At 42.8% G+C, this 21159-nt stretch overlaps 1 protein-coding gene across 1 annotated transcript in view; it reads right to left on the reverse strand.

Moving 5' to 3' along the window:
* The window catches only part of triob (trio Rho guanine nucleotide exchange factor b), a 225301-nt gene that overhangs the window by 20439 nt on the left and 183703 nt on the right, over positions 1-21159 (reverse strand). Inside the window, exons 39-49 of the mRNA XM_056286980.1 lie at positions 7103-7389; positions 6502-6672; positions 4895-4990; positions 4198-4346; positions 3850-3916; positions 2997-3100; positions 2700-2769; positions 2339-2428; positions 1991-2083; positions 1778-1828; positions 748-825 (exon numbers count right to left, since the gene is read on the reverse strand). Coding sequence (XP_056142955.1) covers positions 748-825; positions 1778-1828; positions 1991-2083; positions 2339-2428; positions 2700-2769; positions 2997-3100; positions 3850-3916; positions 4198-4346; positions 4895-4990; positions 6502-6672; positions 7103-7389 — 1256 coding nt within the window. The remainder of the gene's footprint in view (positions 1-747; positions 826-1777; positions 1829-1990; positions 2084-2338; positions 2429-2699; positions 2770-2996; positions 3101-3849; positions 3917-4197; positions 4347-4894; positions 4991-6501; positions 6673-7102; positions 7390-21159) is intronic.

Below are 21159 nucleotides of genomic sequence, written 5' to 3' on the forward strand. Positions count from 1 at the left end.
ACTTTGACAGGGGCTGAGTGGTAAAGGGGTGGGGGTAAGAGGGCGGGGGTGGTGGTCAGCTTGCTGCAGACAGTGTCAACTTTAGTTTGGAAAAACGAAAGGAAAGAGTTGCACTTGTTAATTGTGAAGGAATTAGAGGTATTTTCACCGGGTTTGAGAAGTTTGTTTATTGTGCAAAAGATAGCCTTGGGTTTGGTGGAGGCAGACTGTATGAGGTGTGAGTAGTAGGTGGACCAGGCTGTGATGAGAGCATCTTTGTATTGTTGAAGGTAGTCTGAGTAGGCTTGGAGAAGCACTGTTAAACCGGTTTTCTTGAAAGAGTCTTTCGAGCTGGTGCTGACAGGATTTCATTTGAGGGAGTTCAGGCTAGCTTCACCAGGCAGCTGAGTGTGAATGAGACTGTTTTGGTTTTAATGGGGGCCAGCTGATCAATATAGGAGGAGAATGTGTCATTACAATAACTGAGGAATTATCAGGTAGTGGGGAAGGGGAGGCAGATATTTTACTGGCTAGAGCTAAGCGGGAGATAGATTTGAGATTTGTGAAGGATATTATGTGTCTTGATTTTTGGGATGGGAAAGGGATATTAATGTCCATGGTGATTGCCAGATGGTCAGAGATATTGAGATTGAGGCTGGAGAGTTGATGTATTGTGAGAGCAGTGTAGATAAGCACACGCAGACACATGCACACACACACACACACACACACACAATTCCAAGAGAGGAACAAGAACCAGTTTCTTACATCGAAACCTTGAAGGCGTCCAACGTTCATCATGTCATTGCAACGCTTGGGGACCACACACATTACTTCTACTGCTTTCTAAAGTAGTACAGAAGAATGAACTGTGTTAATCAGGTGGAAAGCTGAGTGATAAAGTATAGCATATTTAGGGATACATCAAATTCTTTAGAATTATTTATATTGTCTTCATAAACCAGGCTATTTCACCTCCATGATCTACATCCACACTCCTTAAAGAGGAACTAAACCTGAGATTATCTTAGTGAGTTTGCTGACATCTACAGGTTAAAAACCATGTAAAGTTTACAAATATGACAGGCTGGTCTTGGTACTCTGATGTTAGCATAGCAGGACAAACACAGCTGCAGATAATAACATTAATAATGTTTGATTTAGTTGTCCCAGCACACCTATCAGCATTGACAGTCAGTCAGTCAGAGAACGCACTAACAGGTGTCAATAGTATTGGTAATGCTGGTTCTTTGGCACACCTACGTCCAAGACCAGCTTGGATGTCAGCAAACTCAATAAAATGGTCTAGGGTTCAGTTACTCTCCAAGATACAAACCTCCTTCACTGTGTTTGCATCCTAATCAATTGTAATATCTCATGCCAGACTGATCCATTGCTGGACTCTCAGCTACATATTCTAGCACTATATACCTCCCAGTACCCAATGATAAAGCATGTTTTATGTATTCCATAATTAGTGTATACCCTGCACTGAAAAGGAGTTTCTGTTCTCCCAGAACTTTGTTTATCATTACAGTTCTGTATCAATGTTTGCTGTCCCAATGTTTGCATTTCTGTATGTCACCATGATAGAGTATGACAGGACTGTTTGTTTACCCAATAAAGCAGAGATTCTACATTTTTGTAGGGCCACAGACCAAAGCCAGAAAATTCCCCACTCTTTCCCCTTAGCGTTGGACCATTTCAAGAGGGGAACCACAAGCCATGACTCATATGTAGGACTGCCACCCACCAGCTAAAGAAAGCATATCTTGAAGTACAGGGCAGCATACATTACCTCCAGTTCTGATGTGTCAACTCCAGCCTTCTTGGAAACCTTGAGAAGATCCTGTATTCAAAAAATAAGATGGTGGTGGGTGTTACTGTCTTAGTACTCATGGTTTCATTTTCATTCAGTAGATCGAATTTCTCCTTTGTGTCAACACTGATGAACTGAGCTTTGATGAATGATGCTTGTAAAACAGAGGAACTGTTGTGTGGGCGAAATAACCTTTAGTAATAGCTGGTACTTCATGATACGCTGGACAGGTTTGATCAGCAGGTCTGTGATTTGCAATCTGTGGCCCATACGCTGCTTAAAGTCCTGTTGTAAGACACACATCAACAACAACACACACGGCAGAAATACTGTCTTTAGAAAATGTCCACTAATATTGTATAAATCTGTATTTTTAAACAACCTGGATGAGATATTGATAGCGGCACAATCAGAAGCTGCTAACACAACCAAAAACTGATGAGACTTGAAAAAGTGGACATTCATGTTGTCAAGTTACATTTAAGAGAAGAAAAGGAGTTGTTGCAAAGCTGAGGGTTTGAAAATGGTTTGATGCCTTACTTCAAAGTATGTGTCAATGTACTCCGACACAATGTGCTCAGATTTGGGTTTGTTCTGGCAGTACACTATATACATGTGCAGCCTCCGCTCCTGCAAGAGAAACAAAAAGTGACGTGACAATGGCGAGAAGCGGAGGAATATTGAGTGGTTAAAAGCACAACTCCTGGCTGTGTGAGTCTCCTTCACTTAGTTTACCCTTTGCATTACCTCCTCTGTTACATGTTACTTTTGGTTGACGTTTTGTGGGAAAACAACTTGCTGCTCATAGATCATTATGTCACGTTATGGAAAAGGAAGGAAATGGCACTGATTGATTTTACAGCAAAGCAAATGGGCACGTGATGAGTGGCACCACTCTCACCTGCTTGACAAACAGAGGAGCCAGCCTTTCAGGATCCTCCAAGCACTTCTCCAGCTCAGCCAGGAAGAAGCTGTGGATCAATGAGGATCGACACACAAAGTCAAAGGACATTGTATGGATAGTATTCAGTAGAACTTCCTCACATGCTTTATCATAATTCCTGAGAAACTAATTCAATCTGGACCTCAGGATATAGAATATTTTAATTTAGTCAATGTTGCCAGTTGTAAAGCGCATTACTCGAAAGCAATGTTATTTAGTGCAGTGCAGTCACAGTTACTGAAGAAAACTGCATACTCTTTGTGCCAGTCATAGATCTGATGGATGTTGCCAAAGACGATCTTGTCTTTTCCTCTCATGTCATCTGGAACTCCTTCCTCCTTCATCCTGCTCATGTAGCCCTAGCGATGAAGGGAAGAGAGTCAGTTTAACTGTAAAACACAAAAAAGCCAATAACCAAGCAACTCTAGACTGTGATGTAGACTCTCCAAAGCCATACTTTTAAAAAATATATCAGGAATCGGGAATACTTTGTCATTTCATTTCCCCAAGCCTATAGCAGTGCAACACAAAGACAAAAACACATATCCAAAAACTAAAAGAACTACAAGAACACATATATCTAAATTAACACATATATCCAAACTAACGCATATATCCAAACTAACGCATATATCCAAACTAAAAAAAAAAATCATTGTCCAGGAGAACGAAGGTCAGCCGATGACTGTCAGAACTGCCGGTCTGCATGGGCTAGCAGTTAGCTTAGCCTGCCCCACTTCCACGTCATGTCAGACCGCCCTCTGTGTTTACTCTTCTGATGAAGCTCCGGGCAGGGTTGTGGTCCCTGAGCCCACAGGACGCAGCAGACCAAGCTCTCCCAGCCGATCCAGCACCAGCTCTCCCAGGAATCAAATGAAGACACAAACTTAGATGCAGACGTGGACAAAGACACTGCATGACGGTACTGGGTGAGGCTTACGCAAATGTGAATTCGTGCCACCATCTTCCCACACTGGTACTGGGTGAGGCTGCTGCAAACGTGAATTTGCGCCACCATCTTCCCACACCGGAAGCGGAAACAATTATATAAATATAAGAATATGAACTCATGACTTTATTTTCTGATACATAGCAGAGCATTTCTCACCTCTACTACTGATCCAAGGTCTCTGACATAGTCTCTCTCAGTCTCCACCAACTCTAGAAGTATGTAACTGTGAACAGGAAACAGAAACATTCATTATTACATAAACAGAGTATAACACACCTAACCCTGTAAGGAGAAGAAAGATATAAATCATAGATATATATCGAGAATATGTAACAAAAATGAACGAGGATGGACAAAATACCTGCCATGTACAGACTTTCCACATTAAAGTGAGGTGAGCTCACTTGTTGTAGCAACATCAACTGGTATGATGTTGAAAAATCATCATGAGTCAAACTAATGAAAAAAATTGACAAAAACGGACAAAGATAAGTATTAACTCACTGTCTTCTCTTGAGGAAGCTAGACTTGCGCTCGTCCACGTCATCAATGGGCGAGGAAGAGGAGAGCAGGGAGTTGTCAGAGGGGTTGAGGGAGGGGGAGCTGCTGTCACCCTGCTCCACTGACAGAGAGCTGGGACGATCCTCCAGAGACTGGCAGACAAACAGGGAGGAAAAGATGGACAGAAAAAGAGACAATGTGCAAGTGAAGAAAGACGACGACAGAAAAAAAAGAAAGAAAGAAGGAAAGAAAGAATGCCTAAGCTGAATGACAAATTCCACATTTGCATAAACCCATTTTCCCTTCCAACAGCGCATTTTTCAAATGGTTAAAAACAAACATCATGGGGAGGAAACAATAATGCCATTTCTTGCATGTTTAAATGTAGGCCAGGGGGCATCTATCTGTGTTTGGGGTAAGCTTCAGGGTAGAATGACAGGTGGTCAGGAAAGGGGACAGCTGGGATAGTGAGTCACAGAGCTGAGAGATGACAGGCAGGCTATGATGCTATCCTCTTCATCAACAGCACAGCAAGGACAAAAAAAAAAAGCAATGGACAGAAAACTTCCACCAATCCAACAGTAACAGTGTATATCAATATATGTTTGTAAAAGTACAGCAATCAAAACTAGTATGAATGTTTGGCATGTGTACTTTTTATTCGAGTGTTTGTATTTGCATTAGTGATTTATCCATTTACCATCTTGCTCTTCACCAACTCTTCAATGGCGCTGACCAGCTCAGCGGCGCTGGGAGTCTCTGAGCTGCTGGGCCGACCGGACAGACGAGATGCAGCCTGAATTGTTCACAAGAGAGGAAGAAGAGAATGAGAAATTATAAATAATCATTTGTGATCAATTATTTTTCTGTATTTTTACAATGTTTTTTGCTTCCATAGTGAACTGGTGTCTTTTGTAAAATTAAATATGTGCGGTCCTTTATGTTAGGCTGCTCACTTGAAAACTCAAGGTGAAACAAAAAGGTCAGTCAATGTGTGAAAAACAATCTAAGAAGTTGGCAATACGCAATACGATGGCACACGTACACTGGCTAGTTTTGTGTATATGATCAGGCTCACCATCGATGAGACTGGACCCCAATATTCCACATGTCCAAATAAGAACTAGGTGGGTGTGATCTCGCCATTATGAGGCTGAATTTGGGGTGCAGGGAGGCAATCAGGCTAGTGTTGTGGACACGTGGGTTATGAGGTGGGGTTAGGTCAAGGGCAGGCTCTAGGGACGGTACAGCACGGGCACAATTCATCACATTACTTAAGATACGGTATTTGTTGCTAAATACTCCATTGAATGGGGTTAACCATATAAAAGGGTTTCCTCTGCACCAGGCCACAGCCAAAGTGGCGGGACCACATCTCAAAGGGATGTCCTGTGCAAGACTGGGCTTAAATGAACACACCACTTAGTGCCACAAAGACTTCATCATTGCAGCAAAATGGAGTATTCACATCAGCAACAGTAAAATAATAAGATCAAGGGAATGGTAAGAAGTAACAGGAAAAGGCAAGAGGAAAGTCAAAGAAATAGTGCTGGAAAACACAGATGGGGAAGTGGTTTTACATGGAGAGGTATGGAAACTGGGAAAAAAGAGAAGCAGAGCAGAAATCAACATAATGCTGAAGGTGGGAACATGCATCAAGAACAGATAAGAAACAAAAAAGAGCAAAAGAAAGGGCATTAGCGCAACAGAAGAAAGTTACATTGTTACAAGTATTTTGTAATCTTTCTGTAACGATGTGGGAACAGAAACAAAAACAATGAAAAGCCTTTGTGTGAAAATATAGAGACTCTGATCAACAAGATTTTAATTTATGTGGATGAAACATGAAGGCGAATAAACGTCAACAATTTGAAAGCATTATGACATTGCAAAAATATTTGATGAACAATCATGAAAAATTTAAAAAGTCAAACTTGACGAGAAGTAAAAAGTATCTCCTTCTGATCATCTTGTGCACTTATCTGTCTGACTTTGTGCATGTGTAGATGTGTCAGCATCTCTGCTGGATTTACTGTCAGTGTGCGTATGCGGCATGTCACAAATCGCCACTATTTTTTGTGTATTTTGATGTGTATTTGTGAGAGTAGGGCTAATCAACAGCATCTTTCTTGCGAGGTAAAATGTTGCATCGGACCAAAGCACATAAAATTACTTTTTGCCAGCTTCAGTTTTACTGGAAACCTAACTAACACTGCTACGGCACTGTGCTAAGAGAGGTAAATGTGTTCATGCTGTATATCAATGACAGTGTGTGCATGTGTGTTCTGTGCTGCCGTGACATCTCACCTTGTCATCCTGGGAATCAGGCTGCAGCAGGCTGTGCTGCTGGATGGCCATAGGGGGTGGTAGAGGTACAGCGTCTGCCCCCTCCTCTCCCTCCTCTTCCCCACAGCTCTGCATGCCTGATGAGGAGGACTTGGACAGGGTACCACTGCTCAGCCCTTCATTACGCATACGCTGGGGATAGGAGAGACGGGGGGAGAGAGAACGAGAGAGAGAGAGAGAGAGAGAGAGAGAGAGAGAGAGAGAGAGAGAGAGAGAGAGAGAGAGAGAGAGAGAGAGAGAGAGAGTAATCTTATTGATATTATACCACAGAGCAGCAGTTTTTCCTCACTTGCTTGGCCATGACCTCAAAAGTAGACTATAAAACATTCTATCAAGGTCATGGACCAAAAGCTACTTAACTCAGTCACTACTTATTTTATTATTTGACATATTGGAATAAACTGATGGCTCAGTTCAAATTTGGGTCAGGCTGAAAATCACTTGTGTGTGGAGTACCAGTAACAGACAGAAAAACTGTAGCATGATAGGAGTACTGAATTATACCAAACCGAGATGACTGATCCTGCTTACTGCTCCCGAAAACAGCTCAAATTGCTTTTACCTCTTCTAGGGTCTCGTCCTGTGGCGTGGCAGCGCTGTCATCAGAGTCCTTCTGCGAGCCGGGAGCTACATCTGTGTTCTTTCTCGTGCCATCACGGTTCTTCTTGTGCTTGTGGGCCAGCTTCTTTACATGGCCATCAGCTTTTCCGGAGCTCAGTCGACGTACGGGACTTGTCAGCCACTTCCTCAGCGTGTTGCCAGGACGTTTGGGTCCGGGGGAGCTGTGAGGACCCAGGGTGTGGCTGGAACCGGGCTGCAGGGCATCATTACTGGACACGGACAACGTGTCTAAACAAAGACAGAATTCATGATGATATTAGTTACGGCAAAGCCACGATTAACTTCGTGAAAACTAAGGTTTTTCCTTTACTTTTCACTGAGCCAGAATGTAAAAATTGACCTTTCGCAAAGTACCGCCCCAGAACAGTGCTTGTTCAATCCTACCTTAGCAACGGTCCGTCAAGCTTTCAAACACACAACAAAATGCTGAAACGGTGTGCCTATGAGATCTGCAAATCGGATACTAGATATCTGAAAAGTTTGGAGGGGGTGTAATTTTCTTTCCCTTCCCGAAACCCAGAACGCAAGAAGCGCAATGTCGGCAATAGATTTGGCAGTATAGCAGACCCCATGGCTAGCTTAATCCATCCAAAATCAACAAAAATACCTTGCTGCTCCAAGCTAAGCTTGCTACTAGCTATTATTGATAGCTAATACAGCTAACGTATTATTACTGTTACTTTTACCCACACAATGCGCTGATTTCTTCCTTCATGTTTTGGTGTTTTCCGGCTACTTCCCGGATAGTTCTGAAATGCTTGACGGGCAGTAACTAAGGGGGGCGGGACTTTGCGAAAGGTCAATTGGAAGTGCTTTTTTTTTTTTAAATGATCTACAATTAGTCACTTTGCTGTTTCTAGCAAATCCCACCATGACAGGAAAATGGGTTCATTTGACTGGCCGCTAGACTTGATTGGGTCCAAATATGAACACGTTCAAGGTCCCCCGCTATAATGTGCTTCCATTACTTGGTATGGCATGCTTTCTCTGCATGTATTAGTGTTTCCACCTCATGAACCTTTGCTCTGCAATGAAGTGCTATCTATAGATTCATCTGGATAGGCCAAGAGTCGATTCCCTTACTTTGAAACTGAAGCAGCTTATTAAAACAGCAAGACACACAGTATTATGAAAAACTTGCATAAGCTGTTCACACAAGGCACTCTGTGTACGTGCTTGAGTGTGCGTCAAGATAGGATATGAGACGGAAGCAGACAGAAGAGAAAAAGAGAGCGAGAGGCTGTGTTGTGTATGATGAGTGAGTCTGCGTATGTGTCTATGTGCAGTGATTGTATGTGTGTATGCTATCTAGCTGTAGGCAGGCTTGCCTACACTTTGCAGTGATGGCAGCTCCTCAGGGAGACTGTAGGAGGGGAACTGAACCAGCCGGCTGTTACAAGACTATAAACGGAAGACTGAGTGGGGGGATATGAGGCTGGATAAACGAAAGCTTAGAATCTAGTCTAAACACTTCAAAGATAAATCAACCTGTCTCTCTAAACTTGTTGGCTTCTTCATCCCCAGACCTGCACAGCTCCTTCACTCCTTTCCATCAACATGACACCCTCTCTTGGGTCCTGTAAGTCCTTTACATTTTTCACCTCAATACATCCTTCCATCTTCTTTCAATGCGTCTTGATGCTCTTTATTCAAGGTAACCACTAATCGACTGGAATGGTATAAAACATTTTTTTCCCTCCCCTTTTTCTCCCCAATTGTATCCGTCCAATTACCCCACTTTTCTGAACTGTCCCAGTCGCTGCTCCACCCCCTCTTCTGATCCGGCGAGGGCTGCAGACTATCACATGCCTCCTCTGACAAATGTGGAGTCGCCAGCGGCATCTTTTCACCTGACAGTGAGGAGTTTCGCCAGGGGGACGTAGCGTGTAGGAGGATCATGCTATTCCCCCCAGTTCCCCCTACCCCCTGAACAGGCGCCCTGACCGACCAGAAGAGGCGCTAGTGCAGCAACCAGGACACATACCCCCATCCGGCTTCCCAACTGCAGACACGGCCAATTGTGTCTGTAGGGATGCCCAACCAAGCTGCAAGTAACACAGGGATTCGAACCGCCAATCCCCTTGTTGGTAGGCAACAGAGTAGACTGCTACACCACACGGACGCCTGTATAAAACAATTTTAACCATTGCATTGCTGTCACCAGCAAAGACATGGCATGCTTCTGGAGCAAGATGGAGCTTGTTTAGGCCACTGGTAAACAATGCAATGGGGAGCTATGCTAACTGACTGGAGTACCTTGAGATATAGAGATAGTCTTGCTGTGCTGTCAGCTGAGGTTCCCTTGTGTAATGTCAGTGTACTATTAAACCCCCAATCTGAAATGACTACAGCACTTTCTGAGGAAGACCTTTCACTTCCTACGAAAGGGGTCGCAAGGTTAAAGGACATTTTCAGAGTCAGTCTCTTGCCGATAAAGGAAAGAGGCTGAGGAAGTTTATGGGGCCAAAAATGTTTTACAGAACTCATCAGAATGGAATAATGTATCCTGCATTTACCTAAAAATTCCTGCTGGGACATACTAGTTTAGGCCTACATTAAGCTAACTTTAAGTTCAAATCCAACCCTCTGGGTCCACCGCTAAACTTAAGTTATAGTCCATCGAATCAGTTTGGATTCAGAGCACAATTGAAGTAGTGACTCAACTGAATGAGAACATTCCCTTCCAGAAGTTCAACAGATCCTCTTTTCATTTCTCCCTTGGAGCATGGAGTGAGAGGGAGTTCTCAGGAGATGATGTTCTCATTCTGCAGGAGAACAAATGACTTCCAGAAGGAGCACAATTGCAAAAAAAAAAAAAAAAAGCATCTGTACATGACTCAAAGTTGAGTCTAACAAGGACAGAACACTGCTAGCCTCTCTTACTATTTCATTCTGTTTTTGCATGTTTGGATCACTGCATCACCATGGGTTCAGGAGATGCAATGCAAAAATGTCCCCTCTTATGTATAAAATACACTCATCCAAATGTGATCATTTTAATGTTAAATATAAGATTAAATTATTAGCACAATACGAATTCAAAATGAGGACACTTTTTATGTAACCTAAAAGTTCAAGGATAAAAGACGTCTGGCCCCTCATTGTTCAGCTACTGCAATGGCCAGAGATGAGGCATCTGCTGAAGATTAAGGATTTAACATTAGAACTCCCATGCAAATAGGTTATGTTGCTCAGTGGACCCATTTCTTGCAAAAGGCAGTTGTAGAAATTCTCTCCAATTTGTTAGTGTTATATTTGTTGAGTACATGATTGAGTGTGTGCTTGCTGTTAAGAGAGCGCACCTGCATGTGTGCGTGTGTTTCGGTCGTTGAGGCTCTGGGAGACTTGTTTTTACTGCACCGTGCTGATATGAAGCATGTGTTCTCACAACCCATGCAAAGAGAAAAAGGTCAGTTTTTGGAAAGAAAAACATCTTCTAAATCTGGCCTTGCAAGGCCCTGAAACCATCTTCCCTGATGTTGTGGTGGCGGGGGTGGGGGCTGCATTTCATCCCACCAGCATCTCACCACTAAAATCCAGGTTTTCAACAGGATATTTAGAGAAGTCTCCGGCACAACAGAGGTGATAAAGAGTTAGGACCTCACAGTGACGATGCGAGACCCTGTCAGCCCCCTGCGAGATTGTCTAAGCACCACTAAGACCACCACTTTTCAAGCCCCTGGAGGGTTTTTAGGCAATTCTCCTTCACATTTTCTTTCGTTTTCTTTCAACGGGTAAAATAATTTGAAGCAGTCAAGGCAGCACAGGCGAGAATTTATTTCTTTATCCTATTTCTATCTTCGGCCAGATAGTGAGGAAGGCATTTTATTGTTCCACCTCCCAAGATGAAGGTTGGGTGTAAATGATTTGGGAGATTTACAATTCAATCTAGAGTGGTTGTTTGGGGGGGGGGGCTGCTCAATCTTGGTTGCAATTTGATGGAGGATACTCCTTTTTACAGGCACCATTTTTTTTTTGAGTGTGAACCCTGTGCCAGTGAGGAAAATGTGTGCGTAGAAATATTAGTTTACTTGCCGCAGCCCCTGTAGTGCTAAATAAAAAACAGAAGCATAGTTTTTCATTGCGATACTGATCTGGAATGCTTTATTCATGGCTACCACCATGGAGGCTATGTAAGGCCTAACCCAGATCAGCGTGAATGAATTTATTCAGTTGCACAGGCAATTCTCTCTAAGGGAGTGACCAGCAAAAAACCCAAACCTCTCCAATTATTCTCTAGTTTATTTCTGCACTTAGCTTTAGGTAACACTGGTAGAAAACTACATCGGGGATAAGAAATCAGTGGGTAAGGGTGCTGTGCACAACTGCCATAAAGAATTAACTTCTTGGAGGACCTCTTGGAAAGGGGTTTAAAGTTAATATCAATGTATCGGGAATTGAAAACCCCTGGTGAGATAAGTGAACAGTAACCACTCTTATTACATGTTTGCTTCTTTACACTGAAATGGAAAACTTGATGTCAAAGGTCAAAGCACATCACAATTGTCATTTACTAGACATTACCCTTTTGTTTCTGATTTTGCTTTTTTTTTTATTGAAACAGAAAAATGACACCATGTAAAATTTCCCTCATCCTGTGACCAAACCATGCCATAAATGATGCATCACAAATATACAAAAAAAAACATGGATATCAAATAGCCTAACAGTTCAGACTGGATGGAACATAATTGCATACTTACAATTTTTGTCACTTCATATAAGTTATATGGCATTCTGCTGTAAGTAAATGTCGAGCTGTGACATCGATTCCACGACTTGCTCACAATTTAAACCCTGTCACATATTGCATTGGAACAGACTGCAAAAGTGGTGGCTCTCTACATTTAAAGCAAACACATCAGGGCACCAAAACAGATTTATGTGTCTGGACCTATCTTGTGGAACAATAAAACAATAACATGTACAAACATGCTGTGACCATAATCCGTGGTGTAGCCACGCAGGCATTCAGGTTGTTCTGATTTATGCTACTCTTCTGGATGACACAAGTGGGTCGATAGTCTGAACTGCCAAACCAAAACAACCAAAACTGAATTCTTGTGAGAAAGTGAGCTGCATTTTTAGTCCAAATGTGAACTGTGTATTGATGCTGCTAGTATGCATTAAAATTAAAATCAAACGAACCCATACAAAAAACTGGGCAGACAAAGAGAGTGAACCCAACCATCATCGATTTAAATATTATGAATCAGTGGCGTCCGGGTAGCGTAGCAGTCTATTCTGTTGCCTACCAACACAGGGATTGCCGGTTCGAATCCCCGTGTTACGTCCGACTTGGTCAGGCATCCCTACAGACACAATTGGCCGTGTCTGCTGGTGGGAAGCCGGATATGGGTATTTGTCCTGTCTCTGCATTAGCACCTTCTCTGGTCGGTCAGGGCGCCTGTTCGGGGAGGGACTGAGGGGAATAGCGTGATTCTCCCATGCACTAAATCTCCCTGGCGAAACTCTTCACTGTCAGGTGAAAAGAAGCGGCTGGCGACTCCACATGTATCGGAGGAGGCATGTGGTAGTCTACAGCCCTCCCCGGATCGGCAGGGGGTGGAGCAGCGACCGGGATGGCTCGGAAGAGTGGGGTAATTGGCTGGATACAGTTGGGGAGAAAAAAGGTGTAAAATCCAAAAATAAATAAATAAATATTAATAAGAGCTCCATTGTGTAGTCTTATGGGAAAATAAAAAGTGCATACTGATGCAGGGATGGTACTTACTGGATGCTGACTGAGTGTGCAACCAAAAATAAAGGCTGACTGAGAAACAAGCTATGGAAAATATGGAGCTGCCAGCACAAACAGATCATAGATACAAAGAATAAATGCAACCAAACCTCTAGTTTGTAGTCTGACCCTCTACTTTCTGCTAAGGTGATGGTTGAACTGTATAGTTCTTCTTAACAGAGAGGTGTTAAGGAGCAGTGCACAGGGTGCGTCGACAGCCTTGACGCATTCCTCCACTGTGTAAAATTACCACAGACATGCACACAGACACACACACACAGATGTGTCAAGGGCTGCTGTTCCGAGTGGTGGAGGTCTTGACCTTTCACCTATGGCCCTTAGGGTGTCTTTCATCATGAGGACACCTCAGGGACAGCTGGTCTGGCTTAAGTACTCATTGGGAAAAATATGAGAGATGCTGAGTGAGGCTGCAGTCCTGATACTAGATGCAGGAATTTACCAGCACTGCAGTTAGCCACAAAACTAGCTTATGAAACACACAAGGGCCAACACATCTGTGAAACATGTAATGGTATTAAATGTAGGTATGTGACAAATCAACCTCTTTTTGTTAACTTTTAACTTCCTGTTTTATAAAAGTATACATGTTCAACTGTTAAGGGAAACAGAGGTCTGGGTAGGGAGTGTTTTCTTCTTTTTTTTTAGGACAGTATAGACCCATTTATAGCTGAACTACACACAATAGCCTCAATAAGTATCCATAAAACAATTCAAACGCAAACTTTATTTGAGGCAAAAGTTCTATACTGGTACTTTAAGTTCAACATAGAAAAAACAATGCTTAATAATAAAAGTGCGCTGCCCGACAACTGACGGCAAAAGGCAATAAAGCTCAACAGCTAACAAAGAGTAAGTACTACCAGTGTTTTTAATCCCTGCATTAAAGTGATTGCATTTCACACCATTTTCAATTTTTTTTCTTCAAAATACTGTCATGCAGGACTCTGATGCATAGGCTCACACTTTGCCTCTGCAATTGTTTGGGCAAAATGAGCTCTTCATGATAATTACCTACCTTAAATTTGAAAGTGATATTGGAAATTGATTTTCTTTTAATTGCCCATTCATTAGTGTGGGTGAATGTTCAAAAAAAATTATGATTATTGGTTATTATAGTAAACATTTACAGTTTAAGAGTGTATACATGTGTAAACCCACACACCCCTGGTTAAATGTTAAATTGCCACTTCCACAAAGACCTCTTTTTCAAAATGGCACACAGAAAAAAATACAGAGTTAACAGTGTAAATGTGTTATTATTTGGCTCAACAAGGGATTAGGTATTATATATCCTTAAAAGAAGTTTAATTATTTGTTTCTTTTTAGCTGTGATAGTCTTGATCATTTTGTCTAATGTTCGGAATGAAGCTGTTTGAATGCAAATGAGAGTTCAATCAAACCCTCTGTTAAATCTTGCATTATCAGCACTTTTAAAAAGTTGGATCAGCATGGGAAATATAACTGCACAGCAGCTGACTAAAGTGGTGCCAGACTCCCGTTGCAGCCTAATTGGATCAAAGATGTCTGGTTCACTTCCTGGTTTGCTCATCAGCAGACTCTGCTGTAAGAAAGCTGTAAGAGGGGGCTCTGGTCTCATAAACAGTCTTGTCAATACTATGCACGCTTGCAACCTTACCTCTCACCCCATGCAACAATATAATAATGATTACCTACAACCAGAGCTGCCTTTCCAACACATCAGCATATTTTTGCTCAACACTGTGAGCCCTTACATCCCTGGGAGGACTTTAACCAATCCAATGCATGCTAGCAACAGCATCTTCAGATCTTAGCTCAAATATCTACCAGTGACTAATGATCTATTGTGAGTCTGTCGAGGTCTCACTCATGCCAACAAAACATTTAACTACAGAGAACACCCTCGCTAGATTTATAACTCTCCGTGCCTCCGCCTTCTGGTCTATTTTGTAGAATGGGGGACTGTTGTGAACTGTGAGTGATCCAGAAACCCAGTGGTACCCCACAGAAGCATACCTAGGATTCCATAGGTGCCGCAGAGAGAGAGAGGGGTGGGGGGTTATTCATGTGGTCTCAGTGTCTTCCTCAGGAGAGCAAACACAAACACAGAAATGCACACAAACACACACAGCTCAGTCGGCGTGTCTGTCTACAGGTTGCTTGGGGCCCTGGCAAGGATAGGGGGGGATGTGTGTGTGTGTGGGAAAGCCCCAGGGGGGCACCTTAGTTTACCCACAGATTGTGGACAATGAGAGCATGACATAGTCTGCAGTTCAGATGGACGTGCGTTTGGGGAGAGTAGTACGGCATGCAGAGGAGACCGACCATCTCACACTAGCAAATCTACTCCGTTCCATTTTTAAAGTGTTATTTTGATATTTTGGTCTTGTTTGAGTCTACAGTATGCAGTGGAGAGAGGAAGGAAAGCTGGGAGATGGAGTGACGCAGGTGGTGAACTGGGAAAATTTTGAGCAGCACCTCAACCATACAAGTCAACACGACGCTCTCCTCTATTCCTCTTTGATTTACAGATTCTGTACTGTCTCAACTCCTACTCCACAATTTCACTCAGATGTCGACACAAGAGTTGCCCCCCCCCCTTTTTTTTCTCCCAATTATATCCAGCCAATTACCCCACTCTTCCGAGCCGTCCCGGTCGCTGCTCCACCCCCTCTGTCAATCCGGGGAGGGCTGCAGACTACCACATGCCTCCTCCGATACATGTGGAGTCGCCAGCTGCTTCAGCGCAACGTTTCGCCAAGGGGACGTAGCGCGTGGATCATGCTAGTCCCCCCAGTCCCCCCCCCAAACAGGCGCCCTGACCAATCATAGGGGGCGCTAGTGCAGCGACCAGGACACATACCCACATTCGGCTTCCCACCCGCAGACACAGCCAATTATAATTATGTCTGTAGGGATGCCCGACCAAGCCGGAGGTAACACAGGGATTCGAACCGCTGATCTCTGTGTTCGTAGGCAACAGAATAGACTGCCACGCTACCCGGATGTCCCTTTGTTTTTGTTTTTTAATCTATTTTATTATCCTACACAAGTTTATCCTGCGTATATTCCTCGACTTAATTCCACTACATTCTATTGTGCCCTGCTGGATCTCAGAGGTGTAAACCTCCATACAGGTACCAGTCCTTTCCACAGGGTCATATGATGAACTCTGTTCTATTCCATTCCAGTGTTCTTCCCAACAAGAACCTTGCATTAGTGTCTATTTAACTGTATTCTATCTATAATAAGAATTATTGTTCTCTCTCTCTCTCTGTCCATCGGTAAACATCCTCTGCCCATCTGTTTGGCGCTAATCTATTTCAGTTGAAAGACAGACACAACCATAATCTGTTTGCTGACAATCCATCAGATTTGATATCTAATCACATTATATTATTCCCCCTGAATTATTTTCTTGTGTTTACTGCCTCTACATAATCCTCACCTGATCAGTGGATAACCATAAGCCTCCTTCACTGCATCAAGAAATGCAGGGTAGTGTTTGACATGAAGCCTCCAACAGACAAGGACAAACTGTTATGAGGAAATTGCTGTGGCAATTCCACCTTCATGTCTTGGCACTTCTGTCAATTAATTCACATTAAAGAATTGTCCCAATAAGAATAATAATAAAAAAAACTGTTCATTTTCTATAAGTAGAACCTACACAGATAGAGAATAAAGCTCCCTGGCCAGAATATGGAATAAATGTCACATGTTGTATGCTCCTTCACTTTCTCATCTTTCCCACGTCTATGCTCTCTAATGTCTATTAAAAGTGGAAATGACATGTGACGAGTCTCTTCTTTAAAAAAAAACAACAAAAAAACACCACAGTACTCGTCCACATAACAAGCACCATACACACCAGCCTAAAATGAGAAAAATGCATGCTCTATGCCATGAAGATAGTCAGGCGGGGGGAAAAAGCAGCTTCAGTTCTAAACATAGTAGACTCTTTACAGACTGAAATAGTACATGCTTAAATATATCCACACCAGCAGCATACCCTCTTTAAAGATAATAAACCAAGGCGGTCTGACGCATAAACATGTTCCTAGTGCATTGCAGGCGGCACAACACCTACCCAAGTCCAGCAACCAGATCCTGCAGTTGTCCGAGTGTCCTCCCCGAGGTGAATCCATGCCAAACAGCTGACCGAGAGTCACCAGTGACTCAATTCCACGGGCCATGTCACCCAAATATTAATGCTAAGGAGCCACTTCAAGCATTCACAGCATCCTCTCGGGTATCGCCAAATGACTTTTCAAGTCCTTCCCTGTATTTTCAGAATAGTCCTAAAATTATCACTTTCCAAGATGCGGTACCCTAACTATACCTCTCTCTGCTCTTGCAGAGAGACTATAGGTCCAGTCCAGCAGCAAAGAAAAAAAAAAGTCAACTGCAGCATGACTTGTGGGATGTTTCCTCTCTTTCTTTCTCGCTCCATCTCTCCCTCCCTCCGCCTGTCCTCAGTGAGTGGGCTGCTTTGAGGGTATTGGGCAAGCCTCCACTGCGCCTCTGCTATTCCAAAAGGACATATTGGAAACATGCAGCACGTTCTACCGTATTACCCTTTGTAGATGCACCCACTCTATTTGCGGGGGCAGGAGGATATTTCACAAGCATTAGGATGCATTGAAGTTTGCCTGTTTGGCTGGTATGGTATAGACTTAGTTACCAAAAACAACAGTGTAGCAAAATAGTGCTCAACGATGCATTTTCCTTTTCTTTCTTTTTTTTTTGAGTGTTTCGCTGAATATTTCTAAAAGGAAAAAGAATGCAAATTATTTCTTAAGCTGATTTTTTGTAAACCACTCCACTGTGCCTTTCCAGCCTAGAGGACTCACACAGGCGAGACAGACAAAGGTACTCCTGTTAAAATGTGTGTCTCTGTTGGAATATTTCCTCTTAGTCAGGCTCTCACTCATTGCAAAGCGCTGCTTCCTGTGAATGTGCGCACAAGCACACACACACACACACACACACACACACACACACAGAGAGAAAAATACCTCTCTACTTACTCATACACCATCTCAAAAAGTCCCTACATCCAAAGTGTCACCAACATTGTGTTAATTCAGCAGTGAGTCCTTTGAAAACCACTAAACTCTAGCTTAAATGTTTTGCTAAGCGGACATATTCTTACCTGTGAGACAATTACATAAGCTTGGAGGCAGCAGATGAAGTAATAACAGCTCAAATCTAGAAATCAATTACAGGATGCTATGTGAATGAGAGCTAATTCAACCGAACTTCCAAGCAGTTTGTAGGTCTACACAGGCTTTGGTTACTCCTCCATAACACACAGGACCCCTTGTTGCTAGTGCCCAGAAAACACTTCCTCACAAATGCATAAATGCATGCATGAACGTACCCAAATACATGCGCACACACCAACACTCTCTCGCTATCTCTCTCTCTCTGTCTGTCACTCTCTTTGTTTCTCTCTCTCTCTCTGTCTCTCTCACTCTGTCTCTCTGTCGCTCTCTCTCTGTCTCTCTCTCTCTGTGGCTGTGTCTGTCTCTCACTGTCTCTCTCTCGCTGTCTCTCTCTCTCTTATCGCTCTCTCTGTCGCTCTCTTTGTTTCTCTCTCTCGCTCTCTGTCACTCTGTCTCTCTCTCTGTCGTTGTCTCTCTGTCGCTCTCTCTGTCACTCTCTCGCTGTCTCTGTCTCTCTTGAATGTGGATACACAAACATGTTGCTTTACCAAAACGTGTCAAAGGGACATTGTAGGGCCATACCAGAAAACTAGGTCATGTGACCACCTCTTATGCGGCATGTGCTAAATTCATGTCCTCCACGAGTATTTTAAAATGACTCTCACAAACTAGGGTTTGGAGGTAGGTTAAGGAAATCGCATTTGGTGACACAGAATAGATCTGTCAGCCTAATGTCATTAAGTCCAGGAAGGCCCTTTGAACAGTCCAGCATTTTCTTTCTCTCTCTTAAATTTTCTACGAATTCTGTTCCTAGTTCACCCAAATCAGATCATGCAAACATAATCACCCTGCATTTTCAGCTTCATGATTCTATTCTATTCTATTCTATTCACACACCAAGGAACAACAACTCAGTCTCATCCTCACAGTCAGTTAGTCATTTATATGTGATGGAGCAGGGATAAAGCCAGACTTCAGGGAGACCACCATTATCCCTGAACGGTCACTATTCCACATCTCGGGAGAGAGGTGTCTACATGGTTGGCCGGTGGAGTCACAAACCTAGCTGAGGTAGCAGGGAGCTTGGTGGCATCCTGAACAACAGCCTTCTCTTTGACTGGAAAATCTCCTGCAGGGAGAAGCAGTGGGAAGCCCCATTCCTTCTCACTGCTTAGCGCAGCCACACACACACACACACACACACACACACACACACACACACACACACACAGTGACATTCACAAAGACCAATGCAAATGTATACAGAGCTGGATGATGAAGCAACACCAGGTAAAACTGATGGACTCGGTCCAGTGAGTTGACCCAAGCTCAAAAAAGTTCGGGAGATGCAAAACTGGATGCCTGAAATGTATTTGAAAGCGGTTGGGGAAATAAATATTTTGGTAATTCTAGACCTAATGATCAAAGCTGAGCATTCCTGTATCTCCTATAATCTCTTGAATACAAAAACAACCAACTTTTTCATGTTAGCCACAAAGAGGATGTCAGCCAAATGTTTGTATGGTACATCCCCTTGGAAACAAGCTGTGCACCATTTAACCACTAATTAGAAAGGCGAGCAGAAAACTTGACTTTATAGGCATGCTGTTGAGACATGATGAGAGCAGCTTCTACCTCTCTGCCTTCTATGGACAGCTATGTGAGACCAACCAACAGTGTGGAGTGAGGGTACAAAACAATTCATTATCTCAATTTTTTCTCTAAAAGAGTTAATAAGAGATAGATGGTTCACCGCAGCTCTTTTCATTCTGATTTATTGTATCCCCTATCCCTAATTTAAAAAAAAAAAAAAAAACAGGAAATTGAGTCCAAGCAGGTAGTGTGTGTGTGTGTGTGTGTGTGTGTGTGTGTGTGTGTGTGTGTGTGTGTGTGTGTGTGTGTGTGTGTGTGTGTGTGTGTGTGTGTGTGTTCCATTCAACTTCGCCTATTCCTGCTAATGATATAGCATGCAGTATGTAAATCATGAGTTTTAACCAGATAGCAAACATGTTATCTGGTGACAACAAAAGTTGGCAATGTCTCTTCCATGACTATAACTAATGTTTTTGGAAATCTGGAATTCCTGGTGAGACGTGACCATGCTTGCGCAGCGGAAAAACCCTTGGGTCCATATTTTGTGTGAGGAGTCACAAAGGCACTTTGCAGAACACAGATGCAAAGGCTTCAGTTCTACCTGGGTCACATCTTCAAAATAGTGCCCTCTTTTTGTGCTGGTTTTTTAAGACGCATGAGGCACACTGCAGCAATTTCTGACAGGAAAAAAAAGATGCAGGCTTAACTGTGTTGCGAGTGGCAGGGAACCAACCCATGTCCATAATTTTTTTCACCAATGATTTTCCACTTCACCATAATGGTTAGCTTAATTTCCATGATCAAAAGAAACTATTGTTCAGAGTTGTCACTGAAAAGAGTTTTAACACTATATATGATGTAGGTCAGCCCGTATTTCAAATACTATATATGAGCTACTCTTAACAACAACTTCTACAAGCCAGATTTTGTACCATTTGAAATCACTGATTGTTGAAACTGCACTTACATGGCATGGTGTTGACATGCTAGCTAGCTAGCTGACAGGAATGCTATCCAGCGGACGGGAGTGTGTCTATGTTCTCTTAACCCTATTTCATTGAACTTACCTAAACTTAACCTAACCTACCTTAAGCTCAACCTCTACCTAACCCTATCATCAACCCAACGCTTACTTTCACCTAATCTTAACCGATAGCTAACCTATTCGATAGCGAACCCAAAGGGCTGAGGGAACACAGGGCTGACCCCCAGCGGAGACACATTAGCATACTGAGACAAACTGTTGCAACCATGCAAAAAAAGGAAAAATTTTAAGCCCCGCTGCAATAGTTTCACTGACAGTTACCTTTTCTTTTTTTAATTGGTTAATCAATTTTAAATGCTGACTTAGTCCGATTTCCTTGACTTTTCCAAAATTTTTCCAAAATCATAATTTTCCATAACTTTTCCAGGGCCTGGAAATTGTATTTGAAGAGAGTGTTTCAAGTGGATTTGCCAAATGAACCGTACCAACATCGCTTCCACAGACAGCTGTTT

The sequence above is a fragment of the Lampris incognitus genome, chromosome 9 (assembly GCF_029633865.1).
Source record: "Lampris incognitus isolate fLamInc1 chromosome 9, fLamInc1.hap2, whole genome shotgun sequence".
Lineage (NCBI taxonomy): Eukaryota > Metazoa > Chordata > Actinopteri > Lampriformes > Lampridae > Lampris > Lampris incognitus.